The following is a 24044-nucleotide window of genomic DNA, read 5'->3' on the forward strand; positions in this document are numbered from 1 at the left end:
AGAAAAGAAGTCCTAGAAATCTGGATGATCTTTGAGGAAATTGTCCCAAGAGTCAAAAGGCTGATTGATTACCCTGGGGCAGAGAAAGGAAACCCAGCTGGGAAGCACAGGCTGAAGGCTGGTGTCTCGGAGAACGTGAAACAGCAGTAGGAATGCAAAGCGTGTGGGAACTAAACCAGGTCGCCCAGGAAACAAGGAATCAGCCTGTTCTTCTACGGTCAAGATCAGGAAAGCCAGAACCAAAAAAAAATAAAAGGGTTGGGGTAGCTTTCCAAAGATTTAGGGGATAATTGTTACAGGAAAACACAGAAACAGGTGAAATACTTCCCCTCTCCTTATACACACACATACACACACACATGCACACCGTTCATGGCTAGAGAAAGCTATTAACTGCAGATGTTAGAAGTCTATAGGCTTTTAACACTTAAAAAGTAATAATAACACTTTATATTTACTCATTTAGCACTTAGTGAACTCATCAGAATGAGCACCACTCCTGAAGAGAGAAAGGGCAAAGGAACAGTCAAGTTAGAAGAGGGACCCCACAAGTGATTTCATAGCTGAGTTTCCTCTGATCTGTAACACCTAATCCCTTATTGGAATATATCAGTGGATCCATCATCTCATAGGATGGGACCCTCTCTCCCCACCCCCACCAGTGCAGCTTTGAATCCACGTCTCAGCCTAACCCATTCTTGTCCATGTCTTTTCCCACGGAGGATTCTAAGTCTTACGATGCAGCTGTATCACGCATAACATAGACAGTCTTCCAGTGATCACCAGGGTATTCAGTGACATCAATAGTGAACCCTTACTTTGGAGAACTCTTAGGATAGATCTGCCCAGGGTATAGAGAGGACATACCCTGAGGAAGAGAGGAGTGAGGGAATTCAGTAAGACTGGTCTGTAGTTTTCTTTCACAACTTTGTCATTGGTTTTAGAATCAACACCAGATTTGCCTGGTAAAAGGAGTTAAATGACTTACCATCTTTCTCTAGTTTTCAAATAGTTTATAGAGTGTAGAAGTTACTTGTTCTTTTAAAGTGTGGTCAAATTCACTTGTGAGCCCATCTGGGACCCAGTATCCCTTTGAATGTTCTGTCTGATGTCTCTTTGTGAGAGCCTGAGGCAACTTACAAACCATTCCCCAATATAGGAAGAAAATACTGAGCGAGTCCATTTCCATCTTCATCAGAAGAACCAGTGAGTTTAGATTGCAACGGGAAAGACTCAAGTTAACTATTGGGAAAAAAAAAATTATTTTTAGAGTCTTTAATTACTGTACTGTATGACTAAGGAGGGCTCTGTAATCAATTTCCATTCTTACGGGTCTCTGTTTATAGCATAAAGTTCCATATACCTGGACTGTTTTCAGCTTATAGCAACCTTAGTCTTATAATTTCATTTCACATCAGAGGCCTCCTGCCTAACCTCATGGGCATAGAGGAAGGACAGTGTTAGAACTGAAAGGCACCTTTGAGATCATGTTGTCCAGCACCCTCCTTTAAAACTGATAAAACTGAAGCCTAGAGAAGTCAAGTAATCTTCCAAGATCACAAAGCTAGTCAGAGGCAGAGTACAGACTTGAATACAGATCTCTCTCTAAACAAGTGCACCACCCCCTGACTCTTTTCCTGGGTAGAAGGGCCTTCCATGGTGTGTTTGATGGGCATTGAGACAAGCTGAATCTTGGGGTCCATGTCAGAGAATAGCAGGAGATAAAGCTGGAAAGGCAGATTAAAGTCAGATAATAGAGGTCCTTCAATACCAGGCTAAGGAATTTGGGCCTTATCCCCTAGGCTAGTGGTATTCAAAGTGTGGTCTGGGAACTACTGGGGGTTCACAAGATCCTTTCGGGGGTTCTAAGACAACAAAATAATTTTCATAATTATAATAAGATTTTCATTTCTAATATGGTAAATATTGATAGATGTAACCCACATAAACAAAAGCCCTCTGAGTGGTCATAAATAATTTTTAAGAGTGTAAAAGGCACCTGATACTAAAAGTTCAAGAGCCACTAGGGAAGCCATTGGAAGTCTGGAGGGTATAGAGGGATAGCATCAGAGCTTCACTCTCAGGGAACTATTCTGGTGATGTGTGTACAATGGATTGGGGAGAAGAGACCTAGGAAAAAGACAAGAGGCAGGCAGACTAGAGAGAGGGCCATAGCAGTCCAGGCAAGTAAGAGCTGATGAGAGCCTGGCAGAGAGCAATGAGGAAAAGAGACAGATTTGAGAACTATAAGGAAGGACAAATCAACAGGATCTGGAGACTGAATGGATATGGGGAGGAAGAGTCACTGGGATGTCGGAGACAGAGATACTGAGAAGTCTGAGCGCTGGATGAGTGCCATTAATAGACATAGGCTTTTGTCCTAATTCCAAAGGGTATGTTGGCGAGGGAGAGAGGAGAAGACCAGGGGTATAAAGAGAAAAACCAGGGGCCTGGAACATGGACTAGGATAGGGGTGGAGCCAAAATTAAGGGAGTCCAATGTACAAAGAAGAGCTTAAAGGATTGAAATGGAGGGAGTAAGAGGGGCTAGGTTTCCACTTAAAATTGCACTAATTTGTGCAGAATATACAATGGGAGAAAATTACAGGAGAAACTAAGGGAACAAAAGCCCTTGTCCCTAAACCACAAAGTCAACCTTCAGGGGCCCATTAAGGTGCCCAAAATGTTTTTCCTCCCACCTTCCCAAGCCTTCTGGAGCTTCTGTTCCTCCATGGGCTCTTGGCCCTATGTAGTATTATTGAAGAGACCGTAAGGCAAAGCTGCCTCTCTCTTCAGGAAAGGAAGTCACAGTCTGGAAGTCTACAGTTTGGAATGACGGGGCCAATGTGGAGAGAGTGGAGGAAGCTGCCTCCACTCTCCTTCTACCTATACTCCATTTTTTGTTTAAGTAAAATTCATAAATACTTTTTTCTTTTCCATATCACAGTTAGTTCTAGGTATGGTTACACACACAACCCTTCTCCCAGCAGAACTAAGCCCTCCCGTAGAACAAAGAATAGCAGTGAAGCAAAAACAATCAATGCAGTGACCCAGTCTGATCAAGGTATGTGACATTCTGCCCCTGCATGCCTCCCAGCTTCCTGAGAGAAGGAAAATATGTTTCGTTATTTGTTCTCTGGAACCAAGATTGTTTATTACACTCAGCGTTTCAGTGCCCTTGTGGTGTTATTTAAACTTTTGTCATCATTGTATATATTCTTCTGATTCTGCTTGCTTTACTTGCATAAGTTTATACACATCTTCTCACGTTTCTCCAAATTCCTATTCATTATTTCTTGCTGCACACTGATATCCCATTATATTCGTGTACCACAGTTCATCCATTTTCCAGTTGATGGACACCCATTTTTTTTCCAGTACTTCGTTATGAAATAAAAGGCTGCCATGAATATTTTGGTATGTTTTGGGCCTTTGTTGCTGACTTTTACCTCATTGGGGTATTTGTCCAGTAATGGAATCATGGGTCAACATTTGACCCTGAGTTTAAATATATTAGTTTGCTCACATAATTCCAGATAGTTTTCCAGAATAGTTAGTCCAACTCAGAGCTCCACCAAAAATATATTAGTGTCACAGATTCATTTTAATTAGATTAAGGCATTTTCTTACCCAGAAGGCATAGTTGGGTATAATTAACCCACCACCTTCCTTCATCACCTGAAAGAGGGCAGGGGCCCTAAAGGGGAAAGTTACAGGAGATAAACACCCAAGGTTTGATCATCATGTCTGCCAGACAGCTTTGAATACAAAGCCCCAAACTCCTTGACAAATTTGTTGAGAACCTCTGACTCTTCAGAAGAAAGTTAGAGGTCTCTTTCTCTCTGCCAATAGCAGAGCAGATAATAATGTAGTAGCTTGCCTTAATAATGATTCCATCCTTCAAAAAGTGGAGAAATTAATGAGGGAAATTGCTATTCTTGCTCTGATTCTCATGGAGGAGGAAATTGTAGCTGAGGTGGAAAGATGGGAACCTTAGGCGGGAAGTGACCATTCCATTTTAGAATCTGAAATAGAGAAGGAAAAGAAAGCTTAGTCTACTGTTTAGAGATAGGAAGATCCCATAGGTTAAAAATTTTCAGGGAAGTTAGCCCAGAAAGTCTAAGAAGTTCTTAATGAAATTCTGATGATACAAAGAAAAGCCAGTTCTGATGAGGAATAAAAGTAAGAGTTGTCAATGTAGATACACAAAGAATTCATTAACCAACTTAGATTTTAAAAAGAGATGTACAGAAAATGGAAGCAAGGGCTGGTAATGGAGAATGAATAGAGGAATGTGTGACATTAGTCCTGTAAGAATAGTGTGAGAGGGGCAGCTAAGTGGCGAAGTAGATAGAGCACCGGCCCTGGAGTCAAGAGGACCTGAGTTCAAATGTGGCCTCAGATATTTGACACTTGACACTTGACACTTACTAGCTGTGTGACCCTGGGCAAGTCACTTAACCCCAATTGCCTCACCAAAAAGCAATAGAAAAAAAAAAAAAAGAATGGTGTCAGAAGTGCTAACGCTCAGAATGAACTGAGGCAATCAGGGAAGCTTAGGGCAACCAAAGGTTTTAGTTTGTTTCTTTTGGATGGTTTTGTTTGCTTGTTTGCTTGTTTGTTTAGCTTTATTGGGATAAAGAAGAGGACCAAAGAAGAGATAGGACTGCTGGGAGGGAGGGATGGGAAAAAGATCCTGGGCAATGGAAAGAAGGTAGAACAGAACCAGCTTTTCCTTTCTATCTGATAAGGACAGTCCTCCTGAGACTAGAGGAGAGAAAGCAAAAATGGCTAATTATGAATTGAAAGATAATTAGTGAAAAGAAACAAGGGGAGCAAGCATCTGTTAAATACTTACTATGTGCCAGGCACCGTGCTAAGTGATTTACAGAATCTCATTTGATTCTCACAACAACCCTGGGAGGTAGATGCTATTATTTTTCCCCCATTTAAAAAAAAGTTTTAATTTTATTTATTTTTTTGTTACATTTTAAGTTCTCAACTGTCTCCTTCCCTCCCCACCCCATCCTAGAGAAGGCCACCATTTGACACAGAAGTGTGTATGCATGTACTCATATATTTATATATAATATGTACATAATATACATAAATTTATATATAATATACCTATATTATATACAATATAATAACACATAAATATACATATGTATATTATTATATACACATATATAATATGCATATATTTACATATACGTATATATTTATGTATGTGTGTATGTATACACACATATACACATACATAAATATATATGTATATGTATATACATATGTTTGTGTGTAAAACCATACTGTGCACACTTTTATTTCTCATCTCTTTCTCTGAAGGTGGATAGCATCATCCTTTGTAGTTGATCTGAGTATTTATAATGCTCAGAATAACGTAATCACTCACAATTGTTCTTTGAACAATATTGCTGTTACTCCACACAACGTTCTCTTGGTTCTGCTCGTTTCGCTCTTCATTACTTCATAGACTTTCCCCATTTTACAGCTGATCTGCCCATGATGAGTTCAAGTCAGCAGGCCCAGATGAACTGCTCCTCAGAGTACCAAGAGCTGGCAAATGCCACTGTTGAGCCGCTGTTGGTGATTTTTGAAAGATCGCAGGAAAAAAAAGAAAGAGGTCTCCAGAGGACTGCAGTGGGGCAAATGCTATACCACATTTCCAAAAAGGGAAGAGAGTGGATCCTGCTGATACTAGGCCAATGAACTTGACTTTGATTCTTGGCACAAAATTATCGAACTGTCCTTGAAGGGATGGTTAGTGGAAATCTAGAAAAGGAACCACAGAAAGCCAGTGGGGCTTCATCAAGAACACGTCATTCTAGACTAAGCATATTTCCTTTATGAACAGGCTTAGTGGATGGAAAAATCAAGATGTTATTTTTATTATAGCTTACCTAGATTTCTGTAAAGAATTTGATGGTCTGGGGGCAGCTAGGTTGGCAGTGAATAGAGCACCAGCCCTGGAGTCAAGAGGAGCTGAGTTCAAATCCAGCCTCAGACACTTGACACTTACTAGCTGTGTGATCCTGGGCATAAGTGTGACCCTGGGCAAGTCACTTAATCCCAATTACCTTAAAAAAAAAACAGAATAAATAAATAGGTAATAATCATAAGAATAGTGTTAGGTAATATAAACCTAAAATCCATACACACTTATAAAGTTGATATCTGTCTTGAATTTAAAAAAAACAATAAAAGGAATACTTATGATAACACTTTAAAAGGAAAACAGCTACTCACTTCTTGGTTAAAAGCTGAGGAATAAGAGATAATAGTACAATTAGGTGGATTTTGAGTTGGTTGAATGGCTGGACCCAAAGAGTAATCATTAATTGTTTAATGTCCACTTGAAAGGCTTTCTTACCTTTCTAGAAAAGCATCCCAGACTTCTAGGCTTGACCTTTGGCTAGCTACTTCTGTGACTTGGATAAAGGCATTTGCAGCATGTTTATCAACTTTGTGGGTAACACCAAAAGAGGAAGGATAGTTAACTCACTGGATAACAGGATCCAAAGACATCTGAACAACCTGAAACATTGGGCCCAGTCTAAATAAGGTGAAATGTAACAAGGATAAATGTAAAGTCTTACCCCGGGTCAAAGAAATCCAATTCTCACACCTTCCCTTCCCCCTACTCCTTTGCAGAAGTCAGGATCCACAGATGTGGAATACTTCACATAAGTATTTATATGAAGTAAAAAATACTTCATAAGGGGCAGCTAAGTGACACAGTAGATAGAGCTCTGGCTTTGGAGTCAGGCGAATCTGAGTTCAAATCTGGCCTCAGGGGCAGCTAGGTGGCTCAGTGGATAGAGCTCCAGCCTTGAAGTCAGGAGGACCTGAGTTCAAATCTGGCCTCAGACACTTGACACTTACTAGCTGTGTGACCCTGGGCAAGTCACTTAACCCCGATTGCCTCATCAAAAAAAAAATAAGACTTCATATAAGACTCTTCCTCTGGGAGGAGAGAGGGGGAAAATGATACAGGGGGGATATAGGAGATGTAAGCCAATCAGTAAAAATCTTTTTTTTTTTTTAATCAACTCCTCTGACACAGTGGATACAGCACTGGCCCTGAAGTCAGGAGTACCTGAGTTCAAATCTGGCCTCAGACACTTGACACTTACTAGCTGTGTGACCCTGGGCAAGTCACCTAACCCCATTGCCTAGCAAAAAAAATCAAATCAAATCAAATCAACCCCTCAAGTATAAAGAGAGGGAGGCATGGTTGCATGGCAGTTCACCTGAGAAAGAGCTAGGGTTTTTTTGTTTAGTTTTGTTTTGGTGAGGCAATCGAGGTTTTCTTGTGATTGCCCAGGGTCACACAGCTAAGAGCTAGGGTTTTTAACAAACTACATAAACTGAATCAGCATTGTGGTAAGGCAGCCCAAAAAGCTAGATTTTAAACTGTATGAAGAAGAACACAGGGTGGGGCAGCTAGATGGCGCAGTGCATAGAGCACCGGCCCTGAAGTCAGGAGGACCTGAGTTCAAATCCGACCTCAGACCAGACACTTGACACTTACTAGCTATGTGACCGTGGGCAAGTCATTTAACCCCAATTGCCTTAAAAAAAAAAAAGAGCATAGGGGGCAGCTTGGTGGCACAGTGAATAGAGCTCCAGCCTTGGAGTCAGGAGGACCCGAGTTCAAATCCGACCTCAGACACTTAATACGTACTAGCTGAGTGACCCTGAACAAGTCACTTAACCCTGATTGCCTCGCCAAAAATCGAAAGAAAAAAAAAAGCATAGCTTTCTGATCTAGGCAGAAGATCATCCCTCTCTGCTCTTCCCTGGTGAGACCACACATGTGGTCAACCTAATCTTGTGTTCTGGGCACCACCTTTCAGAAATGACATCAGTTAACTGGAGAGAATCCAGAGGAGGGTAGCTAGGATAGTGAAAGGTCTCAAAATCTTACTCTATGGGAAGGATTTGTTTAGCCTGGAGAAGTCTTGGGGGAACAGGAGAGTGGGATTCAAGTGTTTGACATCCTGCCATGTGGAAGAGGGATTAGATTTGTTCAGTTTGGCTCCAGAGAGAAATAATAGAAGCAATAAGAAGCAGGTGCAGAGAGAGAGATTTTAGGTTTGATATAAGGAACAATAAGGGCTATCCAAAAGCAGATTGCTACTTGAGGAAGGAGCGAGCTCCCCTGCCCTAGCAGTCTCCAAGCAAAGCCTGGGTCATCACTTGTCAGGTGTATCATAGAGGGGTCTCCTGTTCAGGTTGGAGCTGGACCACATGGCCCCCAAAGTCCTTTCTGCCTCTGAGATTGTCGTTCAGTTTGCTTACCTTCACATGGATGGGTGATCATCTGCTCCCCACAAGTCAGACAGCATTTTAAAATCTTTTTATCTTGTTTTCATTTGGACTTTTTATTTAACATGTCACTCATTTCTGAATGTTGTGTGAATTGTTATGAGGATCCAACGAGATAACGTTTGCATGTGTAAAGTGCTTTGCAAACCTTGCTATATAAATGCTAGCTATTTTTAATGTACCCCTTTCCCTTCCTCTACCCAAAGAACCATCCTTTGTAGCAAAAAATTAAAAAAGAAAGGAAAAAATCAACTCAACAGAACTAATCAACACATTGATAATGGCTGACTGTATACGCAGTATTTCGTATTCATAGTTCCCTACCTCTGCAATGACAGGAAGGAGATGCATTTTTTCAACTCTTCTATGGGACCAAGTTTGGTCATTCTAATGATACAGCATTTAGTTTCCCTTTTTTCATTCTTTCCATTTACATTGATGTAATCACTGATAGGTATTTTTTTCTCTGATTTTGCTTACTTCACTTTGCAGATTATTTTTCGCATGCTTCCCTAAATTCTTCATATTTATTATTTCTTCCAGCACAGTAATATTCCATTAAATTCATGTACCACCAACTAACCGCTCCCCAATCAATAGCCACCTACTTTATTTCCGTTTCTTCGCTACAAAAAAGAAAAAAGGTCCCATCAATATTTTGGTATATGCCTAGCAGTGGGATCTCTGGGCCAAAATTCGTGGATATTTTCGTCGGTCCTTCAGCATAATTCCACATTGTTTCCAGAACGGTTGAACCAATTCAAAGCTCCACCCCCACTCTATTAGTGAGCCTGTCTCTCTGCAGCAACTTCAACATTGACAACTTCCATCTTTTGTCATCTTTGCCAGTTCAGCCAGAGTTTTGTAGAATATAATGTGTGCACTTGTGCCCATTTAAATCTCCCTAGAGGACGTGATAGGGACAAAGAAACCAAGGTCATAAGCATCCAGTCCACCCACATTGTCTTGGAAGCTCATAGGAGAGTGCCCCATCTAAAGCGGTACCTGATGCCATGACAGTAGCTCTGGGCAGGGGCTGGTTCCAGGGACTGGATGAGACGTGAGGGGCTGGCATGAGATAAGCCAGTGGGAGGGGATGATATCTCTGGGCTGCCTGAGGTTAGCGTGTCTGCAACTGTATAGAGGACAGAGGGTAAACAAGCAGTCGGAATCTTGTAGCCGGGAGGTTGTGCCGGGCATCGGCGCAAAGCAGAGCTGAGGGAAGAAACCAAAATAGATTCAAATGAAGAGCAAAGTCTGGCTCACCCTCTGCCTCTCTCCAAAGACAGGTGGTGCTCCCCTACCCCTCCCTCCACACGTGTGCACACCCATGCATACACACAGGCAGAGACTCATGTGTTGTGTACACACGTGTCTGCCCTGGAGCAACAGCTCCTGAGAATTCTCGGAGATGGGAGGTCTGCCCGGTTCCCGAAAGTGGGTCAGGAGGGATTCACATTGTAAACATAGGCACGTACTTGCTGAGATAAGCTGTCTCCTGTCAGCTCTCCCTAACCAGGTTTGTGGGACTTTGGGGTTCAGAGGATCGATCGGCATCCAGCTTGGAGATCAGCAGGAGGGGTTTGTGTCTATTTCCCCAGGGTTCATCAGGCTCAGACTTTTCCTGTGGGGACCTGTCTTCATGCTCATTTCTATGCCCGGCTAGGCAAAACCCAAACTAGACAGCCAAAGGGGTAAAGGGTTAGAGGCAGTCCGTCAGCCTGACTCCTGAGTGCGGGCAGCAGAGGGCAATGACTCTGGTACAGGATTTGGAGTTAAGAGGCCCTGCCTGGGTCAGATTCTTCCTTGAGGGCTTTACCTGTGTGGCCTTGAGCAAGTGACTTCTGCACCCAAGCTACTTCTTTCTAATAGGGGGGCAGGAAGGGTGGGGGTGGGGAATGGAAGGGATAGATAGTTGGAAGACATATACAATTAAAAGAAGGGAGTTAGACTAGATGATCTCTGAGGTCCTTTCCAGGTCTAAATCGTTAATCCTATTTAAAAAAATCATCTCCCAGGCCTTGCTTTCTACCTAAAATGAGGGCGTTTAGACCAAACAATCCGTGTAAAGTAGCTTCCAGCTCGAGATCTCATGATCCTTCCATTGTCCGTGAAGGAAATCAGATTAAAAGAGGAGAGGGAGCATGGCTTGGAGTCCGCTGAGTTCTTTAGCAGGGAAGTAGGTCACAATTACTCAGATTAAGTAGTGAGTTCCCCATCTCTGGAAGTATTCAAGCTGAAACTTTGTAAGGAATATCAAAGTGGTTAGGAATTGAGATCGGATGAGCGTTTTACACGCCGTGGGCCAGCATCCCCCAAACTGTCTGCTCTGTGAACCGTGTTGCACTGCGCTGTCTCTGAGGAGCTTGGAGAGGCTCAAAGCACAGGGCACAGGAAACAGGATGCAGGGAGGAGGAGGCGGTTTTTAAAACTTGAATGTCTTAAGAAGCAAAAACCACTGGTAGTCTTACAAAGTCTTACAAACCCGTCAAAATGGGCTTCCTTCCTACGTGCCTTTCCCCTCTCCCCAGTTACAACAAGGATAGGGCTGTCCAGTAATTTCTGTTGCACCCTTTGTTCTGAGCGGGTGAGTGGGAGGTGGGGAGGAGGAGGGTCCTGGGGAATGACAATTCTGTATGAAGTTTGGAAACCAGACCAGAAACGAGCCTTGGTTAAATGGCATATTAGGACGGTCAATTGGAGTTGGAGTCAGAAGACCTGGGTTCCAATTCCATCCCTCCTGCTTTGATCTTGGGCAAATCACTTCCTGTCTTTGGGCCTTAGTCTTTCCATCTGTAAAATGGAAGGGATGGGCTAGGTGATCGCTAAGGTGCTTTCTGGTTCTAAATGTTGTGATTTCCCTGCTGGCTCTGGTCTTCAACCTGGAGGCCTCGGCTGGTCTCTGTATGGAGGACAGAAAGCTGTTATCGCTCCTGAGGGGGACACAGAGGAGGGGGAGGAGGAGGAGGAAGAGGAGGCCTGGCTTTTCTGATGGGGTGTGACTTGCTGTTCTCAGAGGCCAAACAAAGAGACCCCAGACAAAGAGACCCTGCAGGGCTGTTGTCGGCCCTATGAGGCCCTTTTGTGGGACTGATGGGGGAGGCCATTGAGTAGGAGGCTGGGAGCTTGTCCCTCACAGCTTGGCTCGGAGACTGCTTCTGCTCTGGGGGCAGTGAAAAGGGAGTCAGGGGTCTGGAAGCAATGGCTGATCCCCCAGGGGTCTGAGGAACAATGATGCTGTATTAGGGCAGTCTACACACACCAATAACCAGAAACAACTCTGGGTGGGATGGAGCTTTTGTCACAAGCCTGAAATTCTCAGCCCCATTTCCCTGGGTACCAGACATACCATTGTAAGATGTCTCTGGCACCGCCCCCATTAGTATTTCACAGGAGTTAAAATAATCCTAACTCCCCTTTCTATTGCCCTTCACAGTTTATAAAGTGCTTTATAGACAACTGTATGAGGGCAGCAGTATTTATTATCTCTACTTTACAGATGAGGAAACTGAGGCTCAGAGGGATAAAGTCACAAAGTTAATAAGTGATAGACCTGGAATTCAAAACCAAGTCATAATAATAGAGCTGGGAAAGAACTCAAAAGTTATCTAGTCTTATTTTCTGATTTTACAGAAAAATAAACAAAGGCTTAGGGAGGTCTATACCATACTGTCTCTCTGGGAATATCCAAGTATCTGGACCCTGCCCAAGAAGAGAACCCTTAAGGAAAGTAGGCACCCCCAGATCATCCTGTATGGATGCCCAGCTAGATATGTGCCTCAGATTTGGGCAGATGTGTCTCCTTTCTGCTGCTCTAGCGATAAACAATGAGATAGTCCAAGAGGAAGGTAGACCGGTAATCTGTGGTCAGCTAATCCCTCCTCCCTGCTGAGAAGCATGTACTCAGGAGTGTGCCAGAGTCAACTAGGACCAGCACAAACCCATTGTTAAATTTCTAGTGTGAGCGTTTATGCCTCAGAAACTAGCAAATACTACAAATCAAAGCTCGATTTATTGTTTCGTTGTGTTATGTTAATAATGTTAATTAAGCTTTAAAATGTGTCACGAATACATTTTTTTCCAGAGAGCTAGTTGTTAAACATTTACCAGCACACCCCTGCATGTATCCCAGTACAGAGTAATTAAGGGTTTGTCTAATAGCTCACTCCTAGGACAAACCATTCATCTTATCCCTGAGTGAGGGCCTAAGCCTCTGCCAGTCCCCCCAGCTGGCCTCTCAAAGGACCAAGGAGCAGCCAGAACATAAACACAAGCTTCTCTCTCTCTCTTTCTCTTTCCCTCTCTCTCAAATGGAAAGACCCTTGTTGCCCCCTAGTGGCTGGTTTGTAATAAGGTCTTTGTCCCTGCTTCCCCAGGACAGGGGCCAAAGAGTCGTTTTGTTTCAAGACCCACCAGGACCCCACTCTCACCTTAGGCTCAAATTTGTGGCAAGGTCTGAGCGCACAGTAGGGCGTCTTCCTTGGTTCCAAACCAAGCAGCCTGGATGGATGACTTTGACCCTGGTCCCTCCAAACCCCAGTCTGTCGTGTGTGGCTAGTTGTATTGCTGAAGTGACATACAAAATTAAGCACACGTGGTATCCCCAAAAGTACAAAAACATGCACACAGTGGAATAAATCCCCCTTCAAATATACAAAGAGCACTGAAGTGCCACTCATATATAGTGGTACATATACCCCACCCTATGTTTCTATAGTGGGTAGGTAGGTGGCACAGTGGATAGAGCACTGGGCTTGGAAACAGGAAGACTCATCTTTCTGAGTTCACATCTGGCCTCAGACACTTAGACTAGCTGTGTGACCCTCGGTGAGTCACTTAACCCTGTTTACCTCAGTTTCCTCATCTGTAAAATGAACTGGAGAAGGAAGTAGCAAACCACTCTAGTATCTTTGCCGTGAAAATCCCAAACGGGGTCACAAAGAGTCAGACAGGACTGAAAGGACTGAGCGGAATACTTCCCTATCAACATCAGCATACGCTGTCTGCCACTTTCTCTCCAACACATATGGTGTAGCTAGGAAAGGATGAGGATGGGGCCAAGGACTTTTAGAGCTGTGGGCCAAAGATTTAGAGCTGGAGGAGACCTCAGATGCCATCTAGCCCAACCCCTTAATTTTACAAATGAAGAAATTGAGGCCCAGAGTGACTAGTGACTTGACCAAGGTTACACAGGTAGTGTCTGAGGCAGAATTTGAACCCAGGCTTTGAGACTCTAAAACCATTGCTCTTGCCACTGTTGCTCTGAGTTCTTGGGAGGGAATAGGTGTTCTGTTCTATTGATCTCTGCCCCCTTGCCTTCCCACGGTCATCTTTCTTCAGCCCACTGAGGGCTAGGAGCGGGTCAAGCTTCCACTTACCGTCGGCCGCCCCCCTCCAGCCTCAGTTTGATCTCTCTCTTGCTCTCCTCCATGCAGGGAGAAGATGAGTGGGGGCTGCCCAGAGCAGGAGCCCCCCCGTGCACTGGCCTGCTGCAGTGGTGTGCCCCTCCTCACGGAGGACATGCAGGCCCTTACCATCCGCACACTCTCAGGCACGGATGTCAGCAAGCACTATGACCTCATCCGGGAGCTGGGCAAGGGCACTTACGGCAAGGTGGACCTGGTGTCCCACAAGAGCACAGGTGGGTGACAGGATGGCCTGAGTCCCTAGATGGGGTGTACCCATTGTTGCTGCATGTCCACAGAAGCATTAGGGCACATACCTCCACTTGTGCTTTCGGATATAGATTATACATCTCTACACACACAGACATGTAGCCTGTGTACCTGAACAGGCATGCAGATGTACATGTGTGCCAGCACACACGCAGATGTGGGGGGACATATTTTGGTGTGGGTTAGAACCCACCTATGTAGCCTGCGTGTGCCCATGGAGGTAGGAGACTATCTCTAGTAAGAGCATCACCCAGTAGAGATCCGAAGGCACACACATGCACGCACCCTCACAGCCTTATCTCACTCACAGGGACCAAGATGGCTCTGAAGTTTGTGAATAAAAGCAAGACAAAATTGAAGAATTTCCTTCGGGAGGTCAGCATCACCAATACACTCTCCTCCAGCCCTTTCATCATCAAGGTCTTCGATGTGGTGTTTGAGACCGAGGACTGCTACGTCTTCGCGCAGGAGTACGCGCCCGGCGGGGACCTCTTCGACATCATCCCGCCCCAGGTATCCCCCCACGGCCCGGCCTGTGGCCTCTTCCCCCTGGAGCCAACATCATCTGTTCCTCCTTCCATTTTCCCATCTCTCCTCCCAACCTCCACAAGGAAAGCCTGGAGATCTAGGGTCTGGGAACTTAGTTGGAGCCTGACCCCTGGGAAAGGGACTGGAGAATGGAAGAATGCCTCATTTCTTTGTGGGCTCTTCACTTCCTCTTCCTCATAGGGGAACCAGAGTCCTGACCCATAGGCTGACCTATGGGACCCTAGTCAGTAATAATGATGATGATAGCATCTATATGGTGCTTTAAGGTGTGCAGGGTGCTTTATGTATATCATTTGATCCTCACAAGAACCCTATGAGGTAGGTGTTGTTATTTTCCCCATTTTACAGATGAGGAAACCAAGGCTGAGAGGTTGAGCGATTGCCTGAGATCACACAGCTAGTGAGTGTCTGAAGGACCAGGTCTAAAATCCCAGAGGATATAGAGACAAGAAAAACCAGGGCAGAAAATCCTCCTCTCCTCCAGAAGCCAATCCTAGCCAAGCATAGAGCAGAGGAAAACAGGCTTAGAAGGTCCAACAGGAGAAAGGGGGATTCAAAAAACTTGAATTAAAATAAAGATCAGCTCTTTCTACAGAGTAGGACCCAGGGGGTATAATTAGGGTTAGCGACAAGGAGTCCTCCACCCCCTGGTTAAGGAGTAGGGCAGAACCAGACTCCAGTTCAAAGTTGCTGTCAATAGGATATGGAGAGGTCAATCTGTCCATCCCCCTGCCTCCATGCAGGCCAACACCCAAATCTATCTAGGCAGAAGGACCATCTTAATATGGCAGAGGACAAGTTTCAACAGCTGCAGTCAAGTCAACGTGATTCCCCAAGCCTAGAGGGCTACCCTACCAATTCCACTGACTCCATTATTGCCTGCTCTGCCAGCCTTGGCAGGGAAGAGAGGAGTCGGGGAAGGAGGTAGAATCATGCCTCATAAAGTGTTAGTTCTAGAAGTAGATCTTGAGAATGGTCTGATACACGCCTCTCCTTTTACAAAAGAAGAAACTGAAACTCCAAGGTTAGATGACTTGCCCAAGGTCACCCAGCTAGGACATGGCAAAGCTGAGAGCACGACCCTGGACTCTTGACTCCAGGTCCCAAGTTTTTCCACTGCACTTTGCTGCCTCCAGGAGTGTTGACGGTAACAGCAGCCCTTCACATCTCTGTGGCCCTTTCTTCTTTCCAAAGCACCTTCATACCCCTTCTATCTCTGCCCCCACACACTCCTGTGAGGTAGATATTTTTATCCCCATTTGCAAAAGGGAAATGGAGGCCTAGGAGAATTTCAGTGGTTGAAGATAAAGCAGAGGTAGTGGTGGATTAGAACATGGGTCTCTGAACCCTTCATGAAAGGTCACTTAGCTACTAAGTAAAAGAGCCAGGTTGAGGGCATCTAGGTGGCACAGTGGATAGAGCACCAGCCCTGAAGTCAGGAGGACCTGAATTCAAATCCAGCCTCAGACCAAACACTTGACACTTACTAGCTGTGTGACCCTGGGCAAGTCACTTAACCCCAATTGCCTCGCAAAAAAAAAAAAAAGAAAAAGAAAAAGAAAAGAGCCAGGTTGTACTATCCCCAATTCAAGGCATTGGGCATATCTCATTGCTTAGCCCAGGGTCAGTTCAGTTAAACAAAGAGACTTTGTTGTTGTTGTTGTTTTTGAGTCATTACTCTTCGTGACCCCATTTAGGATTTTCTTGGCAAAGATACTGGAGTGGTTTGCCATTTCCTTATCCAGCTCATTTTACAGATGAAGAAACTGTTAAGTGACTTGCCCAGGGTCACACAGCTACTAAGTGTCTGAAGGCCATATTTGAACTCGGGATGATGAGTCTTCCTGACTTCAGGCCTGACGCTCCGTGCACCATGAAGCCACCTAGCGGCCCATAAACAGAGACAGCATGGAGTGCAAATCCCAGCTCAGCCGCTGGTTGAATTTGAGCAAGTCACTTCTCAGCCTCAGTTTCTTCATCTGTAAAATGAGGAGGCAAGATGAGGTCACCCAAGGAACCCTCAGCTCAAAACCTCTTACTAAGCACCTACTAGGCACAGGGCGTGGTTCTAGGCGTTAGAGGTACAAATACAGAAGTGAAACAAGCCCTGCTCTGAAAGAGGTGAGTGGAAGGAGGGCAAACCCGCCAGCAAAGGAGAGGTCCAGACAGAGTGTTTGAAGGGGCAGAGAGAACTTGTACCGGAAGGGAGGCGGGAGAAGCCTTCCTGGTGTGCTCCTGGGCCGGGCCTTCTGATCCCTTTGTCCTCTGCCTCAGGTGGGGCTGCCCGAGGACACAGTGAAGAGGTGCGTGCAGCAGCTGGGCCTGGCCTTGGATTACATGCACGGACGGCACCTCGTGCACCGGGACGTCAAGCCTGAGAATGTGCTGCTCTTTGACCGTGACTGCCGCCGGGTGAAGCTGGCCGACTTCGGCATGACCCGCAGGGTGGGCTGCCGCGTAAAGCGGGTCAGCGGCACCATCCCCTACACGGCCCCCGAGGTGTGCCAGGCAGGCAGGGCCGAGGGCTTCGCCGTCGACACCGGCGTCGACGTCTGGGCCTTTGGCGTCCTCATCTTCTGTGTCCTCACGGGCAATTTTCCCTGGGAAGCCGCCTCGGGGACGGATGCCTTCTTTGAGGAGTTCGTGCGGTGGCAGAAGGGGAGGCTGCCGGGCCTGCCTTCCCAGTGGCGGCGGTTCACCGAACCAGCCCTGCGGATGTTCCAGCGGCTGCTAGCCCTGGACCCCGAGAGGCGGGGACCCGCCAAGGAAGTCTTCCGCTTCCTCAAACACGAGCTCACCTCAGAGCTCCGCCGTCGGCCTTCTTGCCGGGCCCGCAAGCCTGCTGGTGACCGCCTGCCCGCCGGGGCACACCGCCAGGAGGCCCCAGCACCGCTCAAGAGGACGGTGCTGACCGAGAGCAGTGGGACCAGGTCCTCCCCTCCTACCCCTCCTGAATCTGGCCTCACCTCACCAGGGCCGGCCAGCAGGACGGATGGGCGGCAGGACAAGAGCAAGGGGCAGCTGGTCCTGGCCACGGCAATAGAGATTTGCGTCTGAGCTGCCCCCCTGCCCAATGCCAGTCCCCCCTTCAAGGGCTCCTCTGTGGCAACTCCTAGGGAGGGCTCCTCACCCCAGCGCTTGCACCCATGAGGCTAGCGAGAACCTCCCCAGACCCAGTGGGTGAGGGGGACATAAGGGGACGGGGGACTCAGGGTGGGGACCTGCTAAAGGAACTAGGAGTCACTATTCCCAAAGCAAAAAAGAAACACGGTTAGACAATAGTAATATCGTAGTACTAGCCTGAGTAGCTCTACAAGGATCAGTCAGGACAGAGATGGACGAATGCCCTGTTCAGATGATGGGGACCTGGGGAGGTCCCACAGCCCATATCCCTCCCCTCAAGGAGGAAGGCAGTTGGGTTGGGAACAGCAGGGCTGGGCTGCAGCAGTTCCACCAGGGCCTCGGGTAAGACATTAACCAAAAATCTGTCTGAGGGGCCAGGGAGGAGATAGGGTAGTGCCTGCCCCACCTGCCACTAAGATAGTGAGGGGCCTAGAGCCTAGAGCCCAGAACCTGCATCAAGAGGGACAGACTGCCAGAGCAGAACCAAGGTTTAGAGGTAGGATCTTGTGGGTCATAGGGTGGCTCTCAGGGGCATCATCCCCAGCCCAGGTAAGGGGGCAGGGCTGTCTGCAATCTGCTTTCTCCACCCGTTTCCCACCCACCCCCAGTTCCTTCCACTGGTCTTAACCAATTTCACTGGACCATCTGAAGGCTTTCAGTCTATCCTAGCCACTCTGTCCCATACCTGGCCTTTCTCCTTCCCCTTGTCTCTTTCCTACCCTCTCCCTCTATTAGCCCAGACTCTGCCTCCTTTTTCTTGGGTACCAGCCTCTCCTCAAACCCTTCGTTTTGCCTTTCCCTTCTCTTTGCCTTTGGGGAAGAGATAGGGCCAGGTTTTCCTTAGAGGGCGGGGAGAGAGAAGGGGCTGTTGATCCCCAAGTCTTGGTGGAGGCCCCAGGATCAGAGAAAGCTCTCATTGATGAAGACAGCAGGGAGATCCAAGGTTCTGGGCCACATAGAAAGAGGATCAGGGGAGCAACCACGGTAACTCTAACCCCTGGTCCCGAGCCCTACATGCTCCAGAACTGTGAGCAGGGCAGGCCCCAGGACAGGCAAGGAGAAGACTGGGACCAGGAGAAAGGAAGGAAGGACACGGATAAACTGACCCAGCTACCTGAAAAATGTAGCAAATGTGTAGTGTGTGTACGTGAGTGTGTGTGTGTATGTGTGTGTGTCTCCCGGACATAGAACATAGAATGTCAAAGCTAGAAAAGACCTTAAGAGTTCATTTAGTCATAGGATCTTAGATTTAGCACTGAAAGGGACCTCTTATTTTACAGATGGGAAATAAGGCCCAGAAAGGGGACGCCCAAAGTTACACTGCAAGTCAATGTCAGAGCTAAGACTCAAACCCATGTCTCCCCAAGAGGGGTGATGGGTCCCCTGAAGGAAGGGGGGTCTTGTCACACATGACAGACCTATGGCCCACTTTGTCATGTCTGTCCTGTCATTTCTGCCATCTGCCTGGGATACTTGGCAGGGGGGATATGGCCAGAATTCAGGAGTTAGGGGGTAGGACTGAGGCCCTCATATTGAGGTACTGAGAGATGGTGCCTCAATGCAAGGAAAGGAAAGAGAGCAGGGTGAGGATATATCTAGTCCAAACTCATCTAAATTCTTACACCTGGGTCATTAGGCCCTCCTTCTGAGTCTCCTTTGAGTTAGAGAAGGAAGGGAATCCCCAATATTGGACTGGGGGAGAGAATACCTCCTTTCCCCTTTCTATTCCCCCCAACCTAAACAAGGATAGGGAGTACTCTTTGAAGATATCAGTAAAGAATGATCTTCTTAGGAGGAATCCTGACAGAGGCCCAATAAGCAATTGATGGCCAGCCTCAGTGGCCTGGGGACAAACAATGGCTGGGGGCAGAACTTCCCTATCCTGGGCTGGGATGAAGAGTTCTTTGGAAGCCTGACCAGGCCTGGGGGGAGGGGAGCGGCCAGGAAGCTGAGTGCCAGATATTGTGCAGAAGGACCATGTGGGGACGCTAGTACAGGGGTAGAGTGTGACTCTAGCCATGCAGCCATGGGCTCCAGTCCCTGAGCCCGTCTAGGGGAAAAGGCTCCTCCTGTACCACCCCAGGGAAATTCAGGATTTTGTGCGGCAAGGGCCATCACCACCCTGTGACGGGGCAAAGGCCTTGGTCCTATCAGAACTGAAAACTCAAATCTAGAAGGGACCTCTAGTTAAATAAATGCCTTCATTTTGCAGAAGAGATGGAGGTAGCTGTCTGCCCGAGGTCTGTATTCAGTTAGTTACAGAGCCAGGACTCAGATCCTGACCTTCTGGCTTCCAGGCCTGGGCTCTCACCAAAATGACTATCAACAGGGTGGTGGCAGGGCCCTAGGATTGAGGAAGGACCCAGGGCAGAAGCAGCCCTGATGGAGGATTCCTCGACCTTTTCCCTCCCCTGCAAGGGGGTTGGTGCCAGAAATTGCTCAGTAACTTCGGGCTGGGATCTGACTTACCAGCTGTGGTGCCCTAGGTCAGTCAGGTAACACCTACTGGGAGGAACTTGAGGGAGGGAGCTGTGTAAGGGACAGTGGGGACAAGTGTGAGTGGGTGAATGAAGGTATGAATCCCCTGCCTCACCCAAAGGTGAGTCTCCTCAACTGGCCCCTTGTAAAAGGGGGGAACAGGACTCATAGGTCACACCAGTCTCCACCAAAGCCCTCAGGGAACCAGGCAAGGATCCTTGGGTGAGGGCCTGGTGGTGCAATGGAAATACACTACGAGTAGGCAGCTTCCTGCCAGTCTAAGGGGAAGACCAAGGAAATGAGAGTGGGGGCCTGCCCCCACCAGGAACCCCTCTTTCCCAAGCTCCCCACCACCCCTGGCTCTTCAGGGGACTCTCAGCAATAACCTCATATCTGGTGGGGCCAGGGAACCTAGGGGCATCAGACCCAAATGGCTCCCCATCCTCCAGCCCCTCCCTCCCAGCCAAGGCCTCCTGTTCCTCCCCACCCCACCACAGCCTCCACTGAGGGAGGAGGCTCCAGGGACCCCTTGCAAGCCCAGATGACCTGGTCAACACCTCACCCTCAGGGTTGGGGGTCTCTCATCCCCATCAATCCAGAAAAGGGTAGGCACTGGCAGCCCCCCACTCTTTCCATCAGGGCCTGAGCCCCTCTGTATCCAGCACTCAGGGGAGGGATGGGGGGGTACGCTTTGGGGAGCGGCACCCTGCCTGTCTGGCCCCACCCAACGTCCTTGAGTGGGATGGGCCCCCAGGTAGTACCTGGGAGTGGAGTGCCACACACACCCATCCTGCAACAAGCAACAACCCCCAATCCCCTCCCCACAAATCACACAAAAGGGCTATTGACTCCTCACCCCAGACCTAGGCACAGTTTACAGCCAAGCCGACCCTGCATTGGCCTCAGCCTCTTTCCATTCTCTTCAAAGAGGGGCAAAAGATCTTGGACACTTTCAGCGCAGAGTCCTCGTCTGGCTCAAAGCTGGAGAGGGGAGAAGGAAGGGGAGGGCAGGGAAGGGCCGCAGGCCTACCCCAACCAAGATTCTGACGGCGTCCCCTCAAGGGGCTTGCCCTTCTCCAGCAGGCGTTGGTGCCCTCTGGAGACGTGCTTGGGAAGTAGTAAGTGCCCCTGTCCTTCCCTAGACCCGTCTCAGTGGAGATCTCTGCCTCCCCATCCCCTTCCCTCGGGCAGTCAGCCTCCTTGTCCCAGCAGGGCAAGCCCCAGGCCGTAGCCGGGCCCTGAGACCGCCGGTGCCCAATCCTGAACTCTTCATCGTTGACTCCTCCTTTTGCCTTAGGCCTCCTCAAAGTCCTGATCTCTCTCGTGCAATAATGCTGAAGCGAGACTCCGCCGTAGACAAACTCCTCAAAACTCTTTTTTTTAAAGATCCTGTTGAGGTTTCTCTCTCGTAGAATCATAGATTGTTAGAATGGGAAGAGGACCGTATGTACCATCTACTCCAACCCCCTCATTTTACCAATGATGATGCTGAGGTCCAGAGAGGGGAAGTGACCTCCCCTAGGTCACACAGCAAGTTTGTGACAGAGCTGGGACTCAGACCACGGTCTTCTGATTCATGGTCAGTCCTGGGTTCTTCACCCTACACCTCGCTGCCTTCTCTGGCCATCAGGTTGGGACCCTTTGCCCCATAAGAGAGGTTTTGGTCACAGATGTTTACCTCAGTTTATGTCACTGTCAAAGAAACAAAAATATACATATATAGCAAAAAAAAAAATGATAGATGTGAAAACTGTAAAACAACACAAAATTTCCCTAGTGATTATTTCTGTTGTGAAGGTGCAGTGTGTGTTTCCCGGGCTGGGCAGGAATATCCACCTATTCTGCCTGGCCTTGCTTCCTGTCTTCACTCTGTCAAATACCCCCAGACCATGCCCACACCTTTCTTTGGACTGATCAGGGACTGAAGGGTAAATCAAATCTCCTTCCTCCTATAGTGAAATCTCCCTGTGAACTGGTGCTTCTCCATTTTTCACCCAGTAGTTGTGCACTAGGGTAGAGTGGGAGGGTTGGGAGGAAGAACCTTTGTGGTTTCCCAGGCTGGAGTGTGGCGGGAGCTCCAAGAAGAAAAGGGGCCTAGTGCCAACCCACTGGTGACATCCTCCTGGCCAGACCCTACAACCCAGAGCAACTGGGAATCTGGAAGCTGAGCCAGAAAATAGAACATAAGTGAGGTGGATGGGGAAGGTCTTCAAGAATGGAGGTTGGGTGCTTGGTCTGCTCCCATTGGCCAGGCCAGGCAGCAGGCCCTAAGCCTGAGCTCAGGAATGCCTGGGCCTCAGTCCTGTTTAGCCCCGCCACCGCCACCTCCCAAGCTCTGGCCCCTCTCCTCTATATTCTCTGGGCTAGGTGGATCCAAATTGGGAGAAGCCCCCAGTTAGTCTCTCCCAGGATACCCAGAGCCCCAGCCTGCAGCACCCCTCTGGGCCTTCCTCACTTCCACCAATGCCCTGAGTTGGTCATCAAACACTATGCTCAGTGGGGGAATCCCTGGGGCTTCCTCCCTGGCCAGATCTGGTTGGGCTATGAATTTGGGGGTGAAAATGTATGTGTGCTCTCCCTGCACTGAGCCTGGGATGGGAGACCAGAGTTGATCTGCAGAAAAACTACCACTACCCTGCAGACCCATTCCTCTCTCTGGAGACCTCATCGTCTTGTCTTCCTCTACCCCACCCAAATGTTTGTAAATACTTTGGAATCCTTTGCCCCTATAAGAAGGAGGTTTTTAAATGTGTTATTTACTTCTATATTAATGACAATTGCTATAAAATAAAGGATTAAAAAAAGAGTGAGTCTCCTGTCGGGCTTCCGAAGGGACGGGATTGGATTGTGGGCATTGTGAGGCTTTGAGGGGATGGCCTTGGTGGGAAGAAATTGACATTCCCATGATCATAGTATACATACTGCCTTCAATGGCCAGTATCTCGGTGTCTATGGGTCAGTTGAGGACAGACTCAGAGGCCAACCTCTTAGCAATAATAACATCCTGGCTCATTCCCCCATTCAGAGTCTCTAGGAAATATGAATTTGGCTCATTTTGAGGGTATTCAACGCAGCCTTCCTGCTAGTGGCCAGGGCATTCAGTGAAGAGGGCATAAATGAGACACAGACCAGAGTCCAGAAGCAAGGAAAAAGCTCAGCATCCTATGTCTTCTCCCCCTGCTACACAGCCATTCAGGTCACAACTTCTGCTGATCCCACCTGATCTGAAGAAGCCTCAGACACCAGTGTAAGGCAAGCCAAGCAGCTGATGCCTCTTCCTCTGATCCTTGAGTCCTGCCTTAGATGCTCTGAATGGCCAGCTCTTCTCCAGCCCAATCTTTCGCGGTGTCCCTGCGTGGCACGGCATTCTGAGAAATGAAGTCTTCCTCTGATCATCTTTTTATGCTGGGTTGTTGTTGTTCAGTTGTTTTTCAGCCGTGTCCATATCTTTGTGACCCCATTTGGGGTTTTCCTGGCAGAGATACTGTAGTGGTTTGCCATTTCCTTCTCCAGCTCATGACAGAAGAAGAAACTGAGGCAAACAGGGTGAAGTGATTTGCCTAGGATCACACAGCTAGTAAGTGTCTGAGGGCAGATTTGAACTCAGGAAGGGGTTGCCACTTAGCTGCCCTGTATGCTAAGCGAGCTGCTCGGGGGCATTTGGCAGGAATCCCTTCTGCGGAAGAAGTTACCAATCTCTTACATTTATGGGACTTAGAGCTGTGTTGGGCAGAAGGGCACTGACCCTAGAATCATAGGACTTTGGTTAAAATCCTGCCTCTGACCCTTAGTGCCTGGATGACCATGAGCATTCCATTGAGTTTGCCTTGGCCTCAGTTTACTCATCTGTTGGACTAGATGAGGTCCCTTC

The 24044-nt window shown here is 47.6% G+C and overlaps 1 protein-coding gene across 2 annotated transcripts in view; it reads left to right on the forward strand.

Annotated features, from left to right (window-relative positions):
• Positions 1 to 18905, forward strand: part of SBK1 (SH3 domain binding kinase 1) — a 117547-nt gene extending 98642 nt beyond the window's left edge. For both annotated transcript variants that reach the window (XM_027863125.1, XM_027863123.1), the window contains exons 2-4: positions 13784 to 13989; positions 14334 to 14536; positions 16847 to 18905. In XM_027863125.1, the coding sequence (XP_027718926.1) occupies positions 13791 to 13989; positions 14334 to 14536; positions 16847 to 17629 (1185 nt within the window). In that variant the 5' untranslated portion in view covers positions 13784 to 13790 and the 3' untranslated portion in view covers positions 17630 to 18905. The remainder of the gene's footprint in view (positions 1 to 13783; positions 13990 to 14333; positions 14537 to 16846) is intronic.
• Positions 18906 to 24044: the final 5139 nt, after the last annotated feature.

The sequence above is a fragment of the Vombatus ursinus genome, unplaced genomic scaffold (genome assembly GCF_900497805.2).
Source record: "Vombatus ursinus unplaced genomic scaffold, bare-nosed wombat genome assembly UNPS02014770.1, whole genome shotgun sequence".
NCBI classification, from domain to species: Eukaryota; Metazoa; Chordata; class Mammalia; order Diprotodontia; family Vombatidae; genus Vombatus; species Vombatus ursinus.